A 27,171-nucleotide genomic window follows, 5' to 3' on the forward strand; every position below is an offset into this window, starting at 1 on the left:
TATTTTCCTTTATAATTCTCTTTTATCCCCATGAAGCACCTTTACTTGAATACATAATATGTTATTACATGGTGAATGAAACTAGGGAGTTGTAATTGTCCAACGATTTGAATTATGCCATCCCTCCATACATTTCTTAGAAACATGAGACATAATAATCTTCAGAAATAAACTACGACATATCCCTTTGAAATGTAGAGTGGAAATGAGAAAGTTAAAGAAATGTAGAAGTACTTACTGATTATATATTTGAATCAGCCTAAACACTCAGCTTAGAAGGTGAGGGCTATAGGGAGTCTGTTCTTACTGGAAACCTGCTGGAGAAGGTATTTCCTCTTTATCCTTTACTTTCTCCTTTTTGGGAAGACCATAAGCCTTCCCTTGACCAATACAGGTTGTACTTGAGAGATTGCTTCATCTTGAGTTATTAATCAGGATAATGACAGTCCATTCTTTCAACATGTTTGCCTTAAATATCACCAATGTTAATATGAAGAACTGCTATGAACAACTGCACAGGTATACGCTTTAAAACTCTAGGGGATGCTATTTATGAAGGGGGTATTGTGAGTGGCACATCCCCACCCCACAGTCAGGCACTGCACACATATCAGAGTGTAAGGTGTCCTTTTGTTTCAATCCCAGCAGTGTTCTCTATTTGACACGAACATGGTAACACTTAATACTTAAGGTTGCTCAATACCGTCAAGTGTTTACTCAATAGCAAGTAAGTTTTCCACATGTCACTTGAAGGCCTTATAAATGCTTTATAAATGCACAAATTGGGGTGACCGATTCCCAGTGAAGCTAAAAATAAAAGTCATCTTTCTAGTTTGCCTTTTTCAGTGTCATTTTACCTATGCACCGTCTTCTCTTGAAGTCCTGAACTTCGATGAGGCCTAGTAAAAACCTGACACCACACTATAATTAGATAAAAAGAAAAGATTGGTTAACCTCAACTTCTTTTATATGTTATCTCCTATTTTATTCAAAACAAACAACTAATGTACATGAAAAGTATCTGCATTAAGCCAGGGAGAAAAACGCATTGGTCAATTGTTATAAACACATGTAAAAAAATGCCAAATTTTAATGACAACAACCAGATCAATGTTTTGTAATTTTTCATGGTCAGTAAAGATTTTATTTCACATATATTCACACAAGGCCATAGTTAATTATAAAGTTTAAATTTGATTATCATCATCATATTTTCTTGAGAGTTAAATTTTTGAAGCCCTTTGGATAAATATATAATTATTTCTAAAGATGACATAAAACGCTACCTAAAGTATTAAGTCAATTTTTAAGTTATTAGAAACAGCCAAAATTTTTTCTCTCTTTCATTTTCAATGAGAAAATACCAACAATCTAGGCATTATAAATGTAATAGCTTGCATATTTACTGGATATTTGCTTACCCAAGAGTGGCAGGCAATACATTCAGTTACATTTTAGGAAAGAACACAGTCAGAATAGAGTAGACACTGGCTCTGAAAGGTCAGTAAACACTAAACTAGTGCTGAAGTGCTCTCACCTTTGCCTTCAGCATTGGCTTACTTGAGACTCAGAAGCCCTTAGAAGCAATATGATTTTAATCCCCATCTTCTAAATGAGTTTATTACAATTTGATGGTAACTTGGATCAAGTCCGTTGGCAAATTAGGTAAAGAGCTAGGTCTAGGGCTGTGATTTTCTTCTGTTATTTTTAATACTTCTCTCATGAGCACACCCTTATTTACCGTGGATAAAATTGTAAAGTTTTGTTAGGCTGTCTGGGCGATCTCTTAGTTATGTAACACTTTGTCATTGGGTGTATGCCAGTGACTCTTAAAGAGCTACAGAACATTATCTCATTTAATTCTCTTACAAGTTTAGGGAGGAAGTCCACCTAAGTTATCACAGAGTTTATTGTGTATTTCCAGTTTTGTTATCCTGGTTGACATTTCTTCTCATCTGCAGCCAGCCAAGTTTGTAAAGAATATATCACCTTCTTCTTTTGGTCCTGGGGTGTGTGTGTTAGGTGTGTGTGTTGGGTGTGTGTGTTGGGTGTGTGTGTTGGGTGTGTGTTGGGTGTGTGGTGGTGGTAAATGAATGATAAGAACTAAAATATTTTAAAGTATTAACTGCTCTGTGTTTTGATATGGCCTCAGACTTGTGTCATTTTGGGAACATTCCAAATAGAAATTTTAATTATTATTACCGACCCTCAAAATATAGCTTCCATAATTTTTTATGGTTCTCATCATGCACTGTACATCACGAGGCCATGGAAAAAGAACACTTTAAAATTCATTGCTTGCCATTAGTTAATTTGAAGAATATTTTAGGGATATAATTAACTAGAACTGAAAAGGTATTTAAGAATGTATTACTATATCTTGCCAGGGATTATTTCTCTACAGATTTCACTTATACCAGAGACATAAAATTATTCACGAACAGTAATAACCTTCAGGTTTTAGTTATCAGTTTAATTATGGCAAACTTAAAAGCAGGAGATGGTTGCCTTTTATTTCCTTTCCTTCTTTTTTACTGACCAGACTACATAAAAGGGGTAAGAATTGCTTTTATCATTTATACATACATATTATTTTAATTTGAGTATAGATTTAAATTTTTGAATAAAATTGATTTAAAAACAAGAGCCAAATATATCACATGAGATTTATATAAAAGATGAGCATGAAATAACTTTTAAATTATATTTAATAATTATAAATCATGACAATTTGAAACCTGTAAAACCCTAAATTATATGATCAGATATGAGGCTTGAATTTTAAATATTATCACCTATAAAGTGACTACTTAAGGAGTGGGGAGATCCAATTTATTCTGTGAATTCAGACATGATTTTAATATTTTATAAGGAATAGATCATTGTGAACTTACAGATGCATGAAAATAAAGTCAAAGTTGATCAACAGAAACAGTATCCTTAATGTTTCAATTTTATTTTTTATACTTGCCACATTTTCTTGTTAACTATATCTCTTGTCATCATTGCATCCATAAAATGGGGATGATATTCTAAAGCTTCTTTATAGCAATTGTGTGGATAAACATTGAAGTTTTGAAGAAAAGGAGATTATAAAGTCTCATAGGTAGAGAAAATCATTCATACTCTAAAATAGAACTTGATAGACTTTTCCTTCTGCATACCACTATTAAACTAGAGATCAATTGTCAGCCTAAGAGAATGTATACCATTTCTTTTCCATTGAATTGTAGCATTGAAAGGGACCTTATAGGCCATTGTTTGTCCATCAGGTTATAGGTAAAGTGGTTTTAAAAAAGGAATATGCTATCGAAGTTTAAACATTTATGTATATAGATGTATAGTCGGGCATGACTTTCTTGCCCCTATTCTAGTTTATTTTAACTGTCATATTTCTCCTTTCAAATTAAAAAGAGAGAAGGAATGTGAAAATGTGTATTTTATGATAGTAAAAGCACTATACCACGTTGTGTCAGGAGCATAGACCAGACTAGAAAGAAGCCTAGATGGTGGAAGACCTGAGATGGACTATTTTCAGCTGTGTTGGACAATTGAATTACAACTGTCTGAGCCTCGTTTGCACGGGTACTACATATAAATGTGGCCAAAGTACAGTGCTTTGAAACATTAAATATTAGATTTTTTTCAATAGTTTGGGATTATATTTTAGTGGACTGTAATAGGTGCCTCTTCATCTTGCTGGCATGTTTGGACTAAATCTTCCACTTCATTCCAGTTTTGAGCAATTAATGACCACTTTTGTCCACGATACCTTTTGTGGTAGTAGAATTATTTTCTGATGGACTCTATGTAAAGAGATTCCATTCAAAAACTATATGTTTGAATGCGTCCTTGGGGAAATAATAGGAAAACCTGATTTGGAGTCTGAGATGTAAAAACATTGACAATGGACTGAAGCTGACTCCAATGGGCTGCACATGGTCTCTGTGATACATTTTCTGGTGTGAGCTATCATGGAAATGATTTATTTTTCCCTTGGGCATGAGACACTGTTTTAGCATAAGCTCTGCTGAATCCTGGAGGCTTTGTAGATAGAGAACATGAACACATGCTATAGTAAACGGTGGCATAGCAAGCTAAGCATTTGGACTGCAAGCTGGTTCAAACTAGCCAGCTGTTCCTTCAGAGAAAGATGAGGCTAGCTGACCTCATAACCAGGAGCAGCAGTTCCGTTCTTCCCGATAGGGTCACTGTGAGTTAGAACTGACTCCATGGCAGTGGTTTTATACATGTATACGTGTACACTTACATATATTTCCTTACATTTATGCACAAAGATTAAAAATATTTTATTTAAAGAGTATGCAGGTTCTAGGACACACAAGGTCTGAAAGCATCCACAATGAAGTACAAAATCATTGGAATTGTGACCTATGGTTTGTAAATAAATAAGGAAACAATTGAAAATGAATAGCATTCTCCATATGTACCATATTTGAAGGAGTTAAATGTGTAAGAAGTTATAAGATTGTTTTTACCAGCTCGCTTTCTTTAATTGAATTACCTGGCTAATATAATCAAGTTACTATTTTCCAAGGTGATTCCAATAAGCAGAATTTATTATCTTTGTTTTTAATTATGTGTAGAAATATTAGAGTCTTAAGTAAATGCAGTTTCTTTTTCCGGCGTTATTGATGATGCTGCATCATCTGTTATTTATAGTATTTCCAAGAAAGCACAAGGAAGAGGCAAGGAACACCCATGACTCTGAAATAAATGAGCTCGATTGTTTTAATAACTTTCTTACTGAACGCGTTAAGAGAATGTAGTTCTCAAAACTTTTCCCTTCATTCTAATCATACTATATGCATATATAGTCTATGTCACACAGACACAAGTAAATGTTAGGTCACATGTATGTTGAAAAAACTACTATGTGTAGGGGATAGGGATTTTATCAGGAATAGAGGCTAGTTATAACCTACTAAACATTTACTAGTATATCCTAGATGCAAATGATTACGTGAAAGATTAGCTTTTAATTGAGCAATAATAATTATTAGTAACTTTACACTTGGTATTAAGAAAATATGCTTTATATATCATTAACATCTAAATCTATTTCATCCTGAAAAACATGCTGTTTGTAGAGCACCACAGGATCACTTCTCTGGGCAAAGGAAGCTGGTTGTTGGGGAACATCAATCAAACCAGATACTTTAGGGTCAACTATGACCTAAGGAATTGGAGATTATTAATCGAACAGTTAATAAGGAACCATGAGGTAAATTCTGGATTTTCTCTTTAAGATCCGTTTTCAGATGTGAACCCTGGATTTTAATTCTAAATTTCTAACCAGGACAATATTTTTCTGGTTGGCCTCATAGGTTCTCTCAGTCAGTAACCGAGCAGGTTTGATCGACGATGCCTTCAGCCTAGCCAGGTAGGTGTGTTTTCCTATGCAACTACCCAATCAAGACTCACACTAGTGAGACTTTCTCTATTAAACTCAATCGCGTGTATGTTTTGAGTAATCTTTTGAAATAATTTGTTTCATGTGCTCTGGGGGTGGGATATGAATTATAATCATATAATCTTGATCAATAGTTAGCCATAGGGTGTTTCTGAGTCAGAAGAAGCTTGATCAATTTCTACTGAAAATTCGATTGACCACTCTGGAGATTAATAATTGCTTCACCATTTCACTAATTAACTCTACAAAATGGCCATTGCACCATATTTAATGTTTGATAGACTACACTTTTCAGTGTTAGCAGTTTTTTTCTCTTACATAGATTAGTATATCTTTTTAAAATGTGGTGCATTATGAAAAGCTATTGCTTTCAGAAACAGGTAGTTCCAAATTTTGATTAAAAATGCAGATTAAACATCTCAAGAAAAGAGTCATAACAATCTTATAGTAGCATTTTCATTGATATTTTTCATAATTTGTTATACTATTAAAGTAAATTATGCTTTGCATAATTAAATAAAATTATTTAAATTAAATAATTTGAAAATAAACCCAAGTGATTTATTCAGTTTGGAGACGAACTAGTAAAACAGCTCAGTTCTGAATTGTTTGTACTGCTTCACATGCAAATTTTAATTTACTAATTTGATTTTACAAGCTACAGATTAGGACACAGTGGTTCTCTTAACTTAAGTGTTTGTCATTATTCGTTATGTTAATTCTCCTATGATACTGTGAAAACCACCTAGAGATGTCTCGTGCATTAGGCACTGTCTCATAACGGGGCATTAAACTGCTTTCACAGTGTGCACATCCCATCACATAGCAACTTTCTTCTGCATGTTAAAAAGCATATAGTTCCCTAGAGCTTTGTATTTAATCAAAACCAATGAGTCTAAATATCGATCCCAGATAATTACTTTGATAGAGGCAAAATCAAAGCTTGGAATCAGGTTTCAGAAAACAGCACTCATTAAATAAATAATAATATATATAAGGAAAACCTCATTTAAAAAAAGGTAAAGGACTTTCAGTGGTTCTTTTAAAAGAAATTTATATCTGGCCTTTGCTGTTTCCTTGTTAAAGAAGCCAAGAACCAGTATCAATATTTTCTGTTACTTGATGTCAGTGCCTCATTTTGGGTGGAACTTCAGGTTCAAAAATAGCTGCTCACAGAATGCTAAGACTAAGGATCATTTAGCAGCAATAAAATGTCTAATACAGTTGTATTTATTCAAAACAGTTGTTTAATTAGAAGCATTTTTTGCTTACAACCAGGTAATTAAGAATTATTCCATATTACAACATCAACTTATTGGGCAAACATTTAGAAATAATAGAGATTGAGAGGATCTCCTTAGATACCGATGTGTGAAAATAATGATTAAGAGGTATTTTTTGCTTGAAAGTATGATGTAAAGACTTTAAAGTATGTTTTAGATACAGTGGAAAGATTAAGTCGACATAGAAGTTCCAAAAAATCCAGAAAGTCAATGAGCATACACTTACTCCAATATTTCACCCAGAGAAAATCAAGACAAGCAAGTAGTGCAATAGATTACCACAGAAAGTTAAAGTAGCTAGAAGAAAACTTATATCATGAACTAACAATTACCTGAAACTTAAAAGGCACCAGACACAAATCTGTGTACAGTTATTCATTTAATGAATAATTGATAAAGCCTTATGAAATATGTAGGATTGGTTGTTGCTGCTGTCGGTGCCCTTATGTCTGTTCTGACGTACAGTTACCCCATGTAAAACAGGACACAACATGCCAGTCCCGTGCCGCGCTCCCCCTCTGTTCTTATGTCCAATCCTATTGTTGCACCACAGCGTCAAGACGTCTTTGTCTCTGCTCCTCTGCTTTACCAAGTGTGCTATTCCTTTCTAGGGGCGGGTCTCCATCATGCCCATAGTAAATGAGATGAAGTTCAAGCAGCATTATGGCTGCCCATCTTCTGAGACAGATTGGTTTATTCACTTCACATGCATTGTATTCTCAATATTTTCTTGCCAGCACCATGATTCAAATGTGTTGACTCTTCTTCAGTCTTCCTTATTCAGTGTCCAACTTATCATGGTCACATGCGTGTGAGGTAATTGAAAAGACCATGGCACCTTAGTCCTCAAAGTAACATCCTTGCCTTTCAAAAGTTTGTTTTTTATATGTCGAATGATCCTGTTACTGTTTTATAAATAAGGAAGCTGAGGATCAGAGAAGTCGTTGAACCTGACCACGTAACGCTGCTAGCAATTAACAGGGCACGTGTGTACATCCAACTTGTAGGACGGTCGAACCCATACTGTTAAAAAGGACAAGAGTCTACACTTCAACAGCAATGCCATTTATTTTAATAAAAGGGAAGTTTACTTTAGAAAACTGAAGGACTTTAAAAAGACATTTCTATAAAGAGGGGGAACCCCCGCCCCCCAAATGGAGAAAAAAGCCCCACTGGGCATAACTTTCACACTATGCATTTTTCTTGGTAGGTGAGTAACTTGCTCTTAGCGCACCCAGTGGCGTCACCTGGGAAAGTTCTTTCTGGTCTCAGTGAAATTTTTTTTTTTTTTGTAGAAGTAATATCACTGGAAATCAGTTTTTCTTTTGGCCAATTTAAGAGACCAGGATGCAGTTGTGAAATTTTATTTCCTGCCTGGAAAATATGCTTCAGAAACTCAAGTGTATGAATGCTTTTCTTATTTCAAGAAAGGTAAAATGCCGATTGATGATAAAACTCATTCTAGACATCCGTCGACATCTCAAAAAGACAAAAATGTTGACTCATAATCCACTTGGAGTTCCTTCCACCAGGTCAGATTATTAATCAAGCTTTCTATTTAGAGGTTCTGAAATGATAGAGTAACTGTGCCACAAAAAAGACCTTATTTGTGGCAGATGGGACTCTGGTTCTGCCACCACAACAATGCACCTGCTCAGGTAGCCATCTCAGTGTGCCAATTTGGGGTGAAAAAACAGCATGCCCCTCTGGCCCCATGCATCTTAACTCACCTGACCTCACTCTGTGCACCTTCTTTTTATGTCCGTGAATCCAGAGGGACATGAAAGGACAGCAATTTGATGACACAGAAGGTGAAGAAAATAATGAGGGAGGTACTGTCAGCCATCCGAACAGATGACTTTTAATGTTTCCAAGAATAGAATCACAAATATGACAAATGTGTTAAGGGTAATGGAGAGTACTTTGAAGGTGATAAAGGTTGTTTTATTTAAAAATTTTAAATTTATAGTTTTGAAAAATAAATTCCATTTATTTTTTCCCTTTAGTGGGTACCTTCTCGTATTCTGAAAGTTTTAGAATGCTTATGAGAAAACAAGTAGTGATATTTTAAAGACAGAGAGCAAAAGAAAATGGAAAATATGTGAATATTTTTCACTCATTCACATTAACATGTTAATTTTAAATGTAATATTTAAAATATTTATAACCTTTGTCTGTCTGTTAGAATATTATTAGAAATATATCCCCTAATTTATATTCCTTGTTGACTGAGTCAGAACATTGCTTTCCATTTTAATTTTGGAAGTCTTAAACACTTGAAACAAACCATTTTATTCTCATTTATTAAAATTCACCAGGGAATATGCAAATGTTATTAGAGCAATAATTATGAATTTTTAAAATGATCATGAGATACCTTCATTTTAACATATGTAGTTGTAAACAAAGCCACATGGATGTAACACCCAAGAATCAAATCTCCTCAATGTGTGGAAAGGCAGATAGGGAAGCTCCGTATCCTTATCCAGAATTAGAACAAGGCAAACTATGGAACAGACCATCAATTGCTATTGTGCAAGTTCAAATTGAAACTGAAAAAGATGAGAACAAGTCTAGTAGGATAAAAATATAAGAGTATTCAGGTGAGTATATCCCACCTGAATTTAGAGAATATCTCAATAATAGCCTTGCAGCATTGCCTGATCATTAATGATAAAAGACTAGATGATTCTGGGATGACATCATGAGCATCATAGATGAAGGGAGCAAAAGGTCATTAAAAAGACAGGAAAGATAGAAGACATCAAAGTAGATGTCAGAAGGGACTCTGAACCTTGCTATTTATTGATCATAGAGCAACTAAAGCAAATGGAAAAATTAAAGACAAAGTAAAAGCTGACTTGAAAGTTTTATAGGCTCGCTCAAGAAGACAAGTGAAGCATTATGATGAATATGCATGAACATTCAGTTAGAAATCCTACACAGAACAACATGCAGCATTTTTCAAAATGAAATAAATAAGGAAAAAACTCAAGCCTTGAGCGAAAATACCAAAGGATTCTATGGAAAATATGCTTAATAATGCAGGAAGTATTAAAATAAGAATGAAAGAATCATAGTTACTGTACCCAAAAATTTGGTCACATTCAACCATTTTAGAGGTAGCATCTTAATCAAGAACCTATAGTATAACAGGAAGAAGCCCAAGCTTCACTGAAAATATTGAAGAAAAAAAAAGATTCAGGAACGGACAGAATAGCAATTGAGATATTTCAATAACTAGCCATAAGCTGGAAACACTCCCTCATCCATGTCAAGTATTATAGGAAACAGCTACCCCATCAACCAACTGGAAGAAATTCATGTATTTGCTCATTCCAAAGAAAAGTGGCCTAATATGTTGTGTAAATTATTAAAACAAAATCATAATATCACATGAAAGTAAATTTTTGCTGATAATAAGTTTAAAATAGTTATAACAATACATAGAGAAAAGACAGAAATTCAAGCTGGATTGAGAAGAGGATGTGAGATGAACTATATGATTGTAGATATCAGATGGATGCGTTTTGTTGACAATGCACAGGCATTTGATTGTGTATCCCAAAACAACCTATGGATTACTCTACGAAGAATACTTAATAGCTCTCATGCAGAGCCTATAGAAAGACCCAGAAGCAGTCACTGGGCAATCAAGGGGATGCTGAGAAAAATGATCCCAGAAGCCAGACTGCAAGAAGAACGCACCATCATGATTGTAAAAAGGCTCATAAACAACTTTCCATATGCAGATGGCACACCTTGCTTGCCAGCAGTCAAGAGGACCTGAAGCATTTACTGATTAAGATAAAAGGCTACAGCATTCAGCATGGATTGTACTTCTCCCTAAGGAAAAAATAAATCCTCACAATTCTGCCTAATGAAAAATAAATACAACTGAACTAATAGGGACATCATGATAAATGGAAGGCGGTGGTGGGGAGAATTGAAATTGTGAATCATTTTGTTTTATTTGATACCACAATTACACTCATGCAAAGAAGCAATCGAGACATCAATTAAATCTGTAAAAGGATTATTTAATATGTTAAAGAGCAAAGATGTCACTTGCAGGATTAAAGTGTGCCTTATCAAAGTCATGATATTTTCAATCTCTTCATGTGCATGAGAAAGATGGACACAGACTGGAGAATAATGAGTCATTTGAATATGGTATTGACAAAGAATATTGTATTTACCTGGGTTGCCAGAAAAAGTGACCAGACTGTCTTTGAAACAGTACAGACCAAATGCTTCTTCAAGGTAAGGCTGGTGAGACTTACGTCAAGTACTTTGAACGTGTCATCAGGAGGGGCTAGTCCACAGTTGAGAGTGAGTGAAAAAGAAAAAGGTACTCATGTGCAGAGTGAAATTACTCCATCAATATTTCAAGGCTGGTACCATTGGAAAGCAGATAGCCAGGCCTTCTTCTCAGAAAGTTCCGGATAAATTTGATCCACCAACCTTTGGGTTAGTAGCTGAACGCTTCCTATTTGCACCACTTGGGTACTTACTCTTCTACAGGTGGGAACTCCAACTGTGAAAATGAACCCAAGTTCCTGTCTGGCATCAGAGGAGCTGCTAGAACATTTCACAGTTGCCCACCGCTGAGATTATCTGGGAGAATTACTGACCTTCAATCCAAAGTAGCTAGTGCTTTGGCAGGAACAAAATGTCTCCTCCGAGGAGCCCTGGTGGCATAGTAATCACTCATCAGCCTGCTAATGGTAAAGCCAGCAGCCAAAAATCACCATCTGCTCCTGGAGTGAAAGCTAGGACTTAATACTCCCAAGAAGAATTAAAGCAGTGGTTCTCAACCTGTGGGTCGCAACTCCTGTGGGGGTGGAACGGCCCTTTCACAGAGGTCTCCTGATTCAAAACAGTAGCAAAATGACAGTGATGAAGTGGCAATGAAAATAATTCTATGAGAGGACCTGATGCAAAGGGCTTAAGTGGAGAGCAAATGCTTTGAGAATGATTGGGGCAGGGAATGTATGAATGTGCTTTATACAATTGATGTATGTATACGTATGGATTGTGATAAGAGTTGTATGAGTCCCTAATAAAATGTAAAAAAAGAAAAAAAGAAAGATCAATAAATAAAACTGAGAAAAATTTTAAAAAGAGTTGTATGAGCCCCTAATAAAATGTTGTTTTTTTTTTTTTTAAAGAAAAGAAAAGAATTCTGTGGTTGGGGGGTCACTCCCCCATGAGGAACTGTGTGACAGGATCACAGCATTAGGAAGGTGGAGCACCACTGTGTTTGAGTCTCAGAAACCTCCAGGCACGGTTCCATCTTGTCCTATAGGGTTGCTCTGAGTCGCCATCAACTCGATGGCAGTGAGTTTGGTGTGGGGTTTCATTGCCAAAATGGTTGCAATGATCCCACACAGGAAAGGTTGTAAGAGTGCGCAGTGTTTCTTTCTGTTGTGCTTGTCACTACGAGTTGGAATTAACTCTGAGGCACTAACCACAAGAAATCCAAACTCAGATTTAATTGGGGAAATGTTTTGCATTTACTTGGACTTGCAGGACATACATATTTTAGTATATGCTAGTAAATTCTCTAATTATGTTATTTAATCTATTGTCAACCTTTGGAGTCTGACTACATCCTGCTCCATTAAGCATGTTCAAAGAGACTGAGTAGAAGATAGCAAATATTCATGAAATTCTCGAAGGATCTCATTCATACTTCTCAGTAAAAGCACTTCATGAACTGGTCACTATCAAAATTGTATAGCTGAGAAATCAAGGTTAAAAGTCACTCAGCTCAGCAAAAATTGGGCAGCTCTTAAGTTAGGGATGGGGGATAACCTCAAACAATTGAGCAGCAGTTGTTCTGACCCCAAATCATAGGAATTTTGCCCAGTATTTGAAAATTCTTAAATCCCCGTTTGCTTAGTCAATTGAAGATATAAGTATTCATTTAAAAAATGGTTCTACTTAAAAAAAAAGCCTTGTCTACCCTCCCCAGCAAGAATAGGTATTTTTTTAGCAAGTCCAGTGTGTGTTTGTGTGTGTGTGTGTGTGTGTGTGTGTGAGAGAGAGAGAGAGAGAGAGAGAGAGAGAGAGAGAGAGAGAGAGAGAGAGAGAGAGAGAGACAGATTTGCCAATTGGAAATCCTAGGGGGTAATTCTGTATTGTTCTATATACTTCGTGTGAACTGGCAACATGCTTGGTAGAGGAGCACTGATGACATAGTGCTTACCTGTTGGTCTGAAATCTGAAAGGTCAGCAGTTTGAAATCACCAACTTCTACACAGGATTGAAAGATGAGGCTTTCAATTCCTGTCAAGAGTTACAGTCTCAGTGCTGTCCTCTGAAGTGCATTCTTCTAGCGAAGGGGTGGGGGTGTCCACATAGTTGGGTTTGGGGCTGACCCCGCACACCTGTCTATCGGTTCCCTGGTACATGCCGGTATGTTGTAGTCACATCTTGGCACATGGGGTTGAAGACTGGTCTCTCTCCTACAGCCTGGGGAGAGGGGCACATCTGATTAGAGCACACAGGAGAAAGGAAAAGGGATGGAGAGGGAGGGGAACTCATCATGGCCCAGCAAGCCCCAAGGACGATATTTCTGCACAGATCAGACAATGCACAGAGAGGACCATAGGGCTGGCCCCACTATGAGGCACAACGTCCCTCACTGAGCCATAGCGCTAAGGGGGACAACACTGCAGACACAGTGCATGTGCCAGTCTGACCCCATCACCCTGGAGGGAAACACCGAAGGCATGCAACAGAGTAGCAAGGGGAACAAAGTGGTGAAATCTCCAGTGAATACAAAAAATAGACTTTGGAGACAGAATGTGAGACCCCATCACACTTGACTAGAAAGCACTCTTAAAGGCTAGCAAAGAGACCTTGAACTATTTAGAGGCTTTTCCACTTTTATCAGTGGCTTTCTTTTTGGTTTTGGTTATTTTATTGTTTTGTTGATTTTGACTTCCTTTGTTGTCTCTTTTGGCTTTGCCTGGTTTTTGTGCTTATTAATGTCTCTGCATGTCTTCTATCTAAATAAGATAGGTGGGATAAACAATTCGGAGAAGATAAGAATGGACTGATGATTCTGGAGGGATACTGGAGAAAGGGAGGTGGGAGAAAGGAAGGGGATGAGATACCAACCCAGGGATAAGAGAACAAGAAGTGAACTAAAATCAATGGAGAGAAAGACTTCAGATGCCTAGTGGGCCCTAACCAAGGGCAATGTAGCAGCAAGGATTACTAAACCCAAATGAAGGCCTAACATGAACATGATGGTGGGACAAGAGGAACGTAAAAGGAAATAGAGGAAAGAACCAGGAGGCGCAAAGAACATTTATAGATGTCTAAATACAGGCATGTACATATGTAAATATATAATGAGAGGGGAATAGATCTATGTACATATATCTATATGTTAAGAATTAAGGTTGTAGATGGACATCGGGCCTCGACTCAAGTACTCCCTCAATACAGGAACATTTTTTTTCTAATAATCTGGCATTCTGTGATGCTCACCTTCCCAACAAAATCACTGAAGACAAAATGAGTGCATAAGCAAATGTGGTGAAGAAAGCTGATGGTGCCCGGGTATCAAATGATATACCATCTGGGGTCTTAAAAGCTTGAAGATAAACAAGTGGTCATATAGTTGAGAAGCCACAAAGCCCACATGGAAGAAACACACCAGCCTGTGCGATCATGATGTGTCAAAAGGATCAGGTATTAGGCATCTAAGACCCAGAACAAAATTATACTCAATGTGAATGGGAGTGGGGGGTTGGGGGGAGAAGTAGAGACCCAAAGCCTGTAGGTAGACAATTGGACATCCTCTCACAGAAGGGTCACAAGGAAGAGATGAGCCAGTGCAGTAGAGCACCATTGAAACACACAACTTTCCTCTAATTCTTTAATGCTTCCTTCCCCCACACTATCATGACCTCAATTCTACCTTACAAATCGGATTAGACCAAAACATGCACAGTGCTACATATAAGAGCCTGCAACACAGGGAATCCATAAACCCCTCTGGGCCAACAATGAGAATAGAGATACCAGGAGGATAAGGGGAAGGTGAGGGGAGAAAGGAGAAATCGATCACAAGGATCAACATAAACCCCCTCCCATGGGGACAAACAACAGAAAACTGGGTGAGGGGCAACAGAGGAAGATTTAAGATATGAAAATAATAATATATAACTCATCAAGAGTTCAGGAGGGTGGTGGGTAGGGGGGGAGGGAGAAAAATGAGGAGCTGATATGAAGGGCTCAAGTAGAAAGAAAATGCTTTGAAAATGAGGATGGCAGCATCTGTGCAAATGGGCTCGACACAATAGATGATTGTATGGATTGTGATCAGAGATGTAAGAGCCCCCAATAAAAGTAATTAAAAAAAAGTTACAGTCTTTGAAACTCAAAGGGACCGTTCTACGCTGCCCTATAGACTCGCTGTGGGTCTGCATTGACTGGGTTGCAGTGGGTTAGAGTGAGTTAGATGAGTGTAGCCTTATCCTGAGGATAGTGCATTATCTCATCCTTATACTACTGCTTGCTACTCCAATCCATAGTGCAATGTTGTATTTGTGTGTGTTGTTGAATTAATCAGTCATTGATTGTTGAAAGGATCGACTTCTATGCAACTCTTTTCAGTAAACTGCTCTAGGTATTCTTATTTATGGCTATATTAAAATATATAAGTAACCACTGAACGCTTTCTAATTGTCAAGACTAAAACAAAACATAAATATAGTATGAAAACCTTCTTTTGCTCTTGCTCCATACTCATTTAACCCTCCTCAGATGTGAAAGTACTAATACTATATGCTCATTCATTCTTTGTATTTTCACAGGGTTTAATATTTACATATGAAAGCATTCGTTCTCTACTCTCATTTGTAAAAATATGTCTGGAGAGTTTGATTCTAATTTTTCAGTACTATAATCATGACTGCAGTGAATATTTTGAACAATCTTTTATTATAAAAATGACTTATTAATTTGTTATTGTAAGTGGAATATTTGATACAAAATGTATAAACACTTTGATACATTCCAAGAGATTCTACCAGTGTAAAGGTTCATCAACCACGCACCTAAAAATTCCAATTCCCTCACAACTCAAAGCGAATACAATAGGTAGTATAAATACTTTTAAGTTTTTAACGTTTAGCAAATGTGATTATGCATCCTTCCAAATGTATTTGTGAATTTTGATTTTTATTCTGTGAAGTGTTTTCTGATTAATGAAGGATTAAAGCATAATAGAAAATCAACAAAGGGTTTTTTCTTTTATCCTACTTTATTTTCATTGTTGTGGGTATCTGGGATGTTAATCCTTTTTCCAGGCTACATTTTATTGGATGTTTTCACAGTACTATGTTGATTTCTTTATTTTAACTTTGTTGGGTAGTTTACATTCAAAGAATGTTCAAAATTGTCAAACTATTCCTTTTGTGGCTCTCTAGGTCTACTGTCCATAGAAGGCTCCCCTAAGAATTTAGAATATCTTTGTACTTCAGTTGTTACTTTAGTTTGCAATACAATTCGTCAACTCTTTCTTCTCTTTTATTATACGGGATAAAATGTAGATCTAATTTCCTTTAGCATTAACACACTCATAACCAGTTATTTTAATTAATTTTAAGCACTTTTATTTGGTAATTTTATATAATATCTTACTATTTACAGGGGATTGTCATTGGTCTGTTGGTATTCTTTTGGGCTTTGTTTTTGTTGTTGTTTGGCTCCCATACTGTGTGGTTCTCTTTACATTACTGTATAGGATGGCATCATTGGTAAGCATTTCCTGTTGCTCTTCTTTGAAACCTGACAGTTTTTCTCTTATTAGCAATTTTGTAATCAGTTTGGCATATTACATTAAAACTCTATTTTGACTTTGACTGAATATGCATGGGATGTATGAAATACTGTATGGAGAGTAACGTTCTTATTTCGATATGTTACAGAGGGAATTGTTCTCTTTACACACTTATCACAGCCCAGTTGTGCTTGCTTGTGTATAGGTAAACAATTACTCAGTTACTTCCAAATCAGATTATATTATGTCTCGATCTTTGAAATCAGTGATAAAATACCTAAATATTTTGATCATTGTTTTATTTGGTTTAGTTTCTTTTATTTTTGGAGGCAATATTTTAGATTGGGAAGGTATGCCAACGAGTAAGACAGATTCACTCTTCTCAAGACGCTCAACTCACAGTCTACTAGGGAAGATATTCAGTAGCTAAGTAGAATATTCAATATAGAAATGCTTTGGATAAGTATTACAAAATCATTGAGTAAATGTCACTTATTTCTGCACAGACAGTGATAACTTATGGCACTCTTAATGCGACGTTCTTTTAAAATACATAATATATAGTTTGGTCTGCAAAGTTTAAGGAAGATAGCATATTAAGAGAATAAAAGTTTACCATGGGGATCCATTAAAAGATTAAACACAGGTATGTGGGAGCAAACACATTTATAAAGTAGATGGCTTGTGGCAGGAGAGTGATTCATGCTATCCCTTGTGTAAAGTGGAGATTTAAAATTTCTTAGAAATGGAAGTGGTGTCTAGATAGCTGATCTAAATATAACCCCCTCCCTAGGGCATGGACAACTGAAAAAGTGAGTGAAGGGAGACATGGGACAGTGTAAGACATGAAAAAATATATATTATGAAGGGTATGGAAGGGAGAGTGGGGGGAGGGAGGCGAAAAAAACAAGAAGCTGATACCAAGGGCTCAAGTAGAAAGAAAATGTTTTGAGAATGATGATAGCAACACATGTACAAATGTGCTTGACACAATGGATGGATGGATGGATGGATGGATTCGGATAAGAGTTGTATGAGCATCCAATAAAGTGATTTATTAAAAAATATTTTTGAGCTTAGTGTTTGATAAAAACTGAAAATTAGAAGAAAATGAAATAGGAATCAGTAATAACAAAAGGGCTGGCTATTTAAACTTATTCACATGCTCTGAGCACAGTTTTCAAAAATATGTGTATATTAATGCTTCATTGACCTATGGTATTTAATAACATATTTTAAAATACATGAAAATTATTTGGAAAATTTGTTCATAGTCTAAAGCCATCCAGAGATTGCTTTTAGTTGTTGCTCGGTACAATCGAATTGCTTCCTGCTCACAGCGACACTGTGCACCAGACTCACAGTGCTTGTTAGGTTGGGACCCTTTGTTGCTGCCACTTTGTCACTCCATCGGGCTTCTCATCTTTGTCAGTGCCCTCAGACTTCACCAAATAGATGTCCTTCTCCACAAATTGGTTTATCCTGATCACGTGTTCAAAGTATGTACAATGAAGTCTGATCATGCTTGCATCTAGAGGGCATACTTTTAAGATTGATGTGTTGGTTCTCTTGGCAGTCCATCGCACTTTTCAATAGTCCTCACCAGCACTGTATTCAAATGTATCTATTCTTCTGTATTATTTATTACTGGGTAGATAACTCTCACCTGCATAAGAATCTGTTGAAATTGCCACAGCTTCAGTTAGGAACACCTTAGCCCTGAACGCGATGGCCTTGCATGTCCACCATTTTAAGGGGACTAGGGACAGGAGATTCGCCCAGTGCAGTACAATGTTTTACTTGTTTTGACTGCTGCTTCCATAAAAATTGCTGTGGATCCAAGCAAGATGAAATTCTTAACAAAATCACCATCTCTACATTTATCAGGATAATGTCTATTGGTCCAATTGTGATGGTTTGTTTTTTCTTTACATTAATTTGTCATCCACACAAAAGACTGCAGTCCTTAATCTTCATCAGCAAGTGCTCCCATCCTCCTCACTTGCAGCAAGCAAGGTTGTGTCAACCGCCGATCATAGGTTGCTAGCAAGCTTTCCTCCAATCCAAATACTTCATTCCTCTGTATGCAATCCACTTTCTCCTGTTATCTCCCAGCACGCAGATTCAACAAGGATGCTGAAAGATTACAGCCCTTGTGCTCACCTGCCCTGATTCTAAATGATTCCGTCTTCTCTCGTTCTGTTCAGATGATGGCCATTGGTCCGCGTGCGGCTTTCCCAAGAGCACAGCGACGTGCCCCGTAGTCCTCACTCGTGTTTACCTCCCCCTCCTCATGTGCAGCTCTAAGTTGAGGTGGCAGCTCTCCATCAGCTGTGTACGGATTGCCTTCTGACTTGAGGGGCTTACCTTCCTGCACTATAGCTCACCATGATCTCTTGCTGTTCATCGTTTTTCCGCATAGTTGCCAGTGTTCCATGACTGTTCATGACATTTTACGTTCCTAATAACTCTGAAGTGAATAGCCTTCACTTTGTTCTTAATTGGTCTTAGTCTGGAAGCTCCACTGAAAACTGTTCACCTTGAATGATGCTGCTGGTATGTGAACTACCCAGCCATAACTGTCAGCAGCTTTTCTTTCCTGGCTTCTTACTCACCTCCTGCTTTCTTCATGTATATTGCTTTGGGTGTCATGTATGTTGAGATGCTGGAAGATCCCGAGGTAAATCTCCCTAATTGTCTTCATTGTAATCCTCACTGTTGTTGCCATCATCATCTTCACCATGAGCAGTTAGTTTATTGATATACAGGAAGACCCTCGATTATGATCATCCAGCCTGTAAAACAACTCCTTGCCCTTTAACTACGTAAATGCCCTCATTTTGAAACGAGTAAACCAGCCCCAATTGCACTGAAATGCTTTATCTCATCGCCTTCACTTGTTGCACTGGCAGCTCTTTAATCATGAAGGAAGCTTATAACTTTCCCTTGGACAGCTAAATACAGACCGGTGCGCCTGCTCCGACTGACCTGGGAATTTTAAAGACACCATTAAGAGATGGTCTCCTTCATAACCCATGGGCTGCCAGCATTTAGTCACTGCCTAGATACATATTTCGATTATGCAGAATACATAATTTATAGCAACTTTTAATATTATAACACTTTTAGAGAGTAACAGTGATACTTTTATTGGATGTTAGAAACTCTCATTACATACATTAGTTTTCCAAGGGATAGCTGTTTTTAATTTTTTAAAATCATTTTATTAGGGGCTCATACAACTCTTTTCACAATCCGTACATACATCATTTGTGTCCAACACATTCGTACATATGTTGCCATCATCATTCTCAAAACATCTGCTTTCTAGTTGAGCCCTTGGTATCAGCTCCTCATTTTTCCCCGTCCTCCCTGCTTCCCCTCCCCCTGAACCCTTGATAATTTATAAATAATTAATAGTTTATCTTATCTTACACCATCCCACATCTCCCTCACCTAGTTCTCCGCTGTCCGTCCTCTAGGGAGGAGGTTATAGGTAGACCTTGTCATCTCTTCCCCACTTCTCCCTCATCTTCCCTTTATCCTGCCAATATTGCCACTCTTACCACTGATCCTAAGGGGGTCATCTGTCCTGGATTCCCTGTATTTTCAGTTCCTATCTGTGACAGTATACATTCTCCGATCCAGGTAAGGTAAAATTGGGATCATGATAGTGGGGGGAGGGGAAGCATTTAAGAATTAAAGGAAAATTGTATGTTTCACCTTTGCTATACTACACTCTGACTGGCTCGTCACGTCCCCACAGCCCTTCTGCTAGGAGACATCCAATCTCCCCCAGATGGGCCCTGGGTCCCCACTCTGCACTCCCCCTCATTCACAATGCTATGATTTTTTTTTCAGCACAACGTGCTTTCTCAACTTTTGTTAGGCCATGATTAATCTTTAATCTGCAAACTTAATTAAAGATGAAGAGAACCCTCTGGTATAGTGGCTACATGTTTGGCTGCTAACCACAAAGCTATCAGTTTGAAACTCCTAGCTGCTCTTCTGGAGAAAGACGAGGGCAACAGCCTGGGAAACCCAAGGAGGCAATTCTACCCCATTGTATAAGGTCATTATAAATTAAAAATGGCTCTGTGACATTGAGTTTGGTTTTGAGAGTAGTTGTTTCAGTAATAACACACAAGGACATGTGTCTAGAGATTATTCCTGCCACTCTTAGTAGTGCCCTAAATATTAGCTAGCAGTCATCAGTAGTGTTTAATACATGTTTGATGAATGTATAATTTAAAAATTAATAACTATAGTTTTATTGTCTTGTTTCATCGCTTATAAATTTGTGTCATATTAGAGAAACTGGAAATTCAGTGAATTAGACACTGACAATAAAATGGCTCATAAAGAAGCACATTTTGAGAACATTCAAAATCTGCCTTTCAGTTTTATTTTATTTTTTATCTAAATCCTGGTTTCAGGAATTGTAACAGCATTGCAAATATAGCCTTAATATTTTTGCAAACTGGATTATAATAATCTCACTGAATCTGCTTTAAATCTCCTTATTGGGTTTTTACCAACATGTATTTTATTAAAGGGTCTTCTTTGTTTTCTGATGGGTCTCCAGTCTTTGGTTTAAAGTTTGCCAGATGAAACATGTGGTGATCATCTCTTTACGTATTGCAAAAGTGAAAAGTCAGAGGATGTGCTTGAAAACACAAAACTCTGAGCCAGATCAGAGGAACAGCCACTGGTTTTAGGTTGATAGGTGACTGCTTAACTTTGTAGAAATGCTGCCCTTTCAGGAATGAAATTGAGAATAGATGGCTTAGACACATTTTGTACAAAACACTGCCAGGTCGAAATCTTTCCCAGTTTCCTCAGTTTGCAATCATTGCAGCAGACACTTCACCGCAGTTAAGTAGGATTGTCCAAAGACAACTCTGGGATTACTGCATCCTTCTGACACTTCTTAGTGCTTTGCAAATGCAAATTTTATGGAAAACATTTAATTCTGGAGTTCTCTCTTCAATCCCTGCCCTTTCCTAGATGGCCAAAGCCTAAACATTATTCTTTCTTAGTTGTGTTTTCTTCTAGAATCATGAGTAGTATTAATAATAATAGAGCACTAATTCAAATGTGTTTTTTTTACCCAGTAGGCAGGAAGTGAAAGATAATTCTCTAGCTACTTGTATTGTACTCATTTGGGAGAAATATTCCTATATGATTATGCTCTTAGCTATCTTCTGTTAAGACAACAGAATGTGTGTGAAAAAGAATTAGCATTATATATTAATGAAATCCCAAAAGTGATAAAATTGTTTATTGCAAAGTAAGATTCATTGTTGGCTATATGCTTCCAGTCTTCTGCCATGGACCAAAAGTGATTAAAATTAATTTGTATCGTAGCTATCTGCTCAGCCCTGTGGCCAGTGCAGGTTGTTGGGTGCTATCAGTGGTGATTCATAGGGAGGGAGCACACACAGGAACTTCATGGCCACCCTCAAAGGCTCACAACATTTCTCACATCGTTGAGCCTGGTGATTCTAATGATCTATTTGTCATAACTGTAAATGCCTATCTTCGGATATTCAAAAGAGCCACCATGAAATCCTTTCCTTTTAAATCATTTTTCTGTATGCAATTGCTTAAGAATTCATATTCCGAAGGCTTCTAAATTAGCCTGGGTGTGTGCAACACGTTATGACAGAGAAATGTTAAAAATAGCCTGAGACACATTTTCAGGATGTTCTACTGTAAAGAGCTGTGAGCCGTTAGCTGCCTTTCTATGATAACCCAGAAAGAGCCTCGAGACTAGAATTTTCACACTGACCTGTCCCTGCAGGCATAAGCTGGCTGGTTCAAGTGCAGACAGTTAACAAGTGCCTTTCAGCTTTATTTAGAAATTTATTGAGTGTGTTCTCCTTGAAATGAGGCTATCGCTATCGAGGGGACCACCCGACCTTCTGGCCTCCACTTTGACCTTTGTTTCTTGCCTGTCTTTTAAAAAGACTTTCTGCTTTCCTCTTGAGTGATGGTCTTGAGGTTCAACCACAGCTCACCAGGTCTGCTGTCAGTACTTGCCTTTTGTGTTGTGGAAAAAAGTACCTGCTGTGAACAAGTTGTTAGTTTTGTAAAATCCTATCATGAAATCTCCAGCTCATTTACCAACTACTGTTCTTCCACCAGTCTCCAACATTTGCATTCCAATCAACACTAATTATCAATGCATCCTGATCGCATGCGATCAATTTCCAAATGAAGTTTGTGGTAGAATTCTTCAATTTCTTCATCACTAGCTTTTGTGGTTGGTCCATACATTTGAATAATTGCTTATTGATTGGATTTCCTTGAAGCTGGATAGATATAATCCTGTAATTAACAGCATTGTACTTCATGATGGATGTAGTGAGATCCTTTCTGACAATGAATACCACACCATTCCTCTTGATTGTGTTTTTCCTGGTGTAGAAAATGAAATGACCTTCTGATTTTAAATTGCCAATACCAGTCCATTTCCATTTACTAATGCTTAGAGCATTGTTGTACATGCATTCCAGTTCATTTTTGAGCACTTCCACTTTTCTTACATTTATGCTTCACATATTCCAAGTTCCAATCATAGAAGACTGTTGCAGCTGTTTCGCTTTACCTTGAGTCCTGCGCCATGAGCAAATGAAGACAGCAAATGCTCCGCTCTTGCCGGCTTTCCTCCATTCACTTCCACGTAGTGGACTCCCATCCAAGAAAGCAGCTCCTCTGCAGTCACATTTTGAGGGCCCTCCCACCTGAGGGGTCCATCCACATGCAGTTTATCTGACAGTGTTCTGCTTCCTTTGTTCAGGCTTTCAACATGTGAGCCTGCTTTGAAGCTCTGTCCAAGGTTTTAAGCAGCTTCTTCCTCAAGAGTGGGAGTCTAGTCCCTCCTTAGTTGTGCTTGGGGTGGCCCTGCTGGCATTTGAAACACCAAAGACATAGCTTCCAGCATCACAACAACACAGAAGAGCCCACAGCATGACAAACTGGCAGACAAGTGGTGCATTTGAATTGAATTTGCATTTGAACTGGGGTGCTGGAGAAGGACAAACTGCTCTGTATTGAAATCAGTAAGACCAGAGTGCTCCTTAGAGGCAAGGATGACAAGACTTCCTCTTACATGCTCTGGACATGTAGTCACAAGACTAAAGTGGAAGGGTGGCAAAAAAGAGGAAGGGGTTCAGCCAAGTGGATTGGTTGACACCATGGCTTCATCAATGGGCTCAGGCGCAGGAACCATCGGGAGGGTGGTGCTGAACCATGCAGTGTTTTGTTCCGCTGTGCACAGGCTCACTATGTGTCACAGTGGACTGATGGCACAGAACAATACCGTCGACAACGACAGACAACAACCCCACCTTGCTTGCTGAAAGCGAGGAGAACTTGAAGCACCTGCTGATGAAGATCAAGGATGGCAGACTTCAGTATGGATTTCAATTCATTAAAAAAAACAAAAACCCAAAGTCTTAAAACTGCACTAATACATAATATCATGATAAATGGAGAAAAGATTGAAGTTATGAAGGATTTCATATTGCCCTTTTCCTTGCTTTGATCATGGAAGCCACAATCAAGATCTAAGGATATGTATTATATTAGGTCAATCTGCTGCACAAGACCTCTTTAGAGTGTTGCAAAGCAAGGGTATTATGTAGAGGCCCAAAGCATTGTCTCTTCAATCACCTCCTATGCAGTGACGTTCGACATTGAATAAGGAAGACCAAAGAAAAGTGATGCACTTGAGCCATGGTGTGGGAGAGTATTGACAGTACCAGGGACTGAAAGGACAAACACATCTGTCTTGAAGTGAGTACAGTCAGAGTTCTCCTTACAGAAGATGACGAGGCCTTGCCTCACATCCTTTGCACAGACCATCTGAGAGACCAGTCCCTGGAGAAGCACGTCATGCCTGGGACAGTGATGGGCAGTAAAAGAGGAAGGCCTCAAGGGCAGGCTGCCACAGTGCGTGCCTCAGGGAGCTCATAGGCACTCTGGTACGCACGGTGCAGGCTGGGCAATGTTACATTCTTTTGTACCCAGGGTCACAGGGCCAGAGCTGCCCCAAGGCAACTAGCCAATGCCACCCTACTAAGTAGTTCTAAAAAGTCCAACTATTTCAAGTACTCTGTGGCTTTTGAGGATGGTAAGCTCTTTTGGAGACCCATACATCATTGCTTCTCATTCTTCCTAATGCGGGGACCCTTTAATACACTTCCTCATGTTGTGGTGACCCCCTAACCTTAAAATTATTTTTGTTGTGACTTCATAACTATAATTTTGCTACTGTTTTAAATCAGGCGGCCCCTGTGAAAGGGTCATTTGACCTCCAAAGGGGTTGCATCTCAGGTTGAGAACTGCTCTTGTAGGTAGTGTGGCTTCAAAGCCAGCAGATTTGTAGACTCTGCTGCCAAATGTTGACATCAGCAGTTATAAGGGTGAAATATCTTAATGTTACGTCTAAATGTGTGAGAATGGTGACATCATTTAACATCATTCTGTGAGACTGATCCACTTTCTTTGAAAAGTACCCACTTGTGTTTGTCTCCTTGGGTTTCCTAGAGACTCAGAGTGTAGTCGTTCATGATATCTAATCCATATACTCTAGCGTTCTCCTTAATGTTTTAATTCAGTGTGAACTCACAGCATATAGGTTGACCATTTTCTTAACATATCCTTGAAAGAAATGCAGACTAATCCTGTCTTCCAGTTTGACCGCAGAAATGGCAAGTACATGGTGATCAGAGCAGGAATTAATCCACTTGTAGTCTATGCTTACTTCGCATTCTCTGTGGAAAATCCATCTCTCTGATCTCTTTTTGTTCTATACCATTATATTGCATCTTTATTTAAAAGCACTGTTATGAGAATTTTCAATGTTATTATTCCTTAGTTTGGGAATTCCATAATCTTATCAATGGTCAATAGATATTTGGCAGATTGGAAAATAAATATAACTAATCATTTACTTGTGCAAGAGTATCCAAGAACTCTGCTGTTTGCCAGCCACAGTACTGAATATTAAAAAAACAATATGGTCTGTAATCCCCTAGTTATTTATTCAGCCAAAGTAGAATGAGGTAGTTGTAAAAATGTGGCTCTTAGATAAAATCTGTTTTCACTACTTCCTGGGAGAAGTTCTGCCTCTGTGTAATTCCTAGCATTCACCTGAACACCACTGCGGTCATGTCTGAACACGACTGGTTATTGCCCCAAAGAGAATGGTCATTGCAATTGGGTGCAAATTGTTTGGAATTATATAGGTTGTTTGTGATTATAAATTCTCAAATCCACTTTTGTTTCTTCATTTTACTTTAATTTTGACAGTCACTCTGTTGATCCTCACTATTTTCTAGAAGTTCACTGCTGTCTAGCTTTCCTTTTCTTTGTACAAGGAGCACTTACCTCAGTCTACTGAATGCCTTTTACTTTCCTGATTGATAAGAGCCTTGGCTATAAAGCGAGGAAGAATTGGAATTATCACTCCATGAATTGGTTTTAGGGATAAAAACAAGCCACAGCATATTGGTCTAGTCAACACCCTTCATCGGTCTCAGCACATGTTCCATGGCTGTGGTTGTTAGTATGCACGCCTGCCCAGCCTGTACTGACAGCCACTTCACAATCACTAGACATCATATTTATTTCCTGTCTATCATCTCACAATTCACCACATTCATCGATTTCTTTCACACAAGCATCCAGACACTGCGTGAAAAGTGTTGTGTTGCTAATTTGAAGGTCAGTGGGTAACACCCACCAGCCCTCCTCTGGATCCCTATAGAGCAAGGGTTCTCAAACTGGGCCGTGACCTACTTTGGGTTTGGACGATCCTTTCACAGGGGCACCCAATTCATAACAGTAGCAAAATGACAGTGATGAAGTAGCAATGAAAATGTTATGGTTGGGGGCCACCACCACACGGGGACCTGTGTGACAGGGTCTCGGCGTCAGGAAGGTGGAGAAGCGCTGCTCTTGGACCTCTTTTTCGTGATGGTTGATTTAAGAGAACAGCAGGCGGGTGTGAAATTCTGTTTCCTGCTTTGTAAAAATGCCACAGAAACTGTTGTGACGTTGAACACAGCTTCCAACGGCAGCGCTATGGGAAAAACTCAAGTGTCTGAGTGGGTTTCTCATTTCAAAGAAGGTGGAGTATTGAATGATGACAAACCCCATTCTGGATGTCTTTTAACATCCCAAATGGATGCAAATGTCGACTCCTAGTACCTTTGGAGTTCCTTCCACCAGGTCAGACTGCTAATCAAACTTTCTACTTAGAGATTCTGAAAAGGTGGCATAAAACGTAACCATAAAAGGTGACCAAAAACGGCTTTATTTGTGGCAGACGGGGGACTGGTTTTTCCACCACAACAATGCACCTGCTCATACAGTCATCTCAGTGTGCTGGTTTTGGGCAAAAACAACATGCCTCTCTTGCCCCATGCACCTAACTCACCTGACCTCACTCCCTGTGACTACTTTTTGTTTCTGAGAATTTAGAGGGACATGAAAGGACAGTGATTTGATGACATAGAAGAGGTGAGGGAACAAAAATGAGGGAAGTGCTATCAACTATCCAAACAGATGAGTTGGAAAATGTTTCCAAGAATGGAATCACAGATTTGAAAAATGTATTACGTATAATGTAGAACACTTTGAAG

The 27,171-nt window shown here is 38.0% G+C and overlaps 1 protein-coding gene across 2 annotated transcripts in view; it reads left to right on the forward strand.

Annotated features, from left to right (window-relative positions):
• The window catches only part of LOC142436264 (thyrotropin-releasing hormone-degrading ectoenzyme-like), a 114,615-nt gene that overhangs the window by 27,125 nt on the left and 60,319 nt on the right, over positions 1-27,171 (forward strand). For both annotated transcript variants that reach the window (XM_075540029.1, XM_075540030.1), the window contains exons 5-6: positions 5,112-5,245; positions 5,349-5,404. In XM_075540029.1, the coding sequence (XP_075396144.1) occupies positions 5,112-5,245; positions 5,349-5,404 (190 nt within the window). The remainder of the gene's footprint in view (positions 1-5,111; positions 5,246-5,348; positions 5,405-27,171) is intronic.

This window comes from Tenrec ecaudatus, unplaced genomic scaffold, assembly GCF_050624435.1.
Source record: "Tenrec ecaudatus isolate mTenEca1 unplaced genomic scaffold, mTenEca1.hap1 Scaffold_1882, whole genome shotgun sequence".
In the NCBI taxonomy this organism is placed as follows: Eukaryota; Metazoa; Chordata; class Mammalia; order Afrosoricida; family Tenrecidae; genus Tenrec; species Tenrec ecaudatus.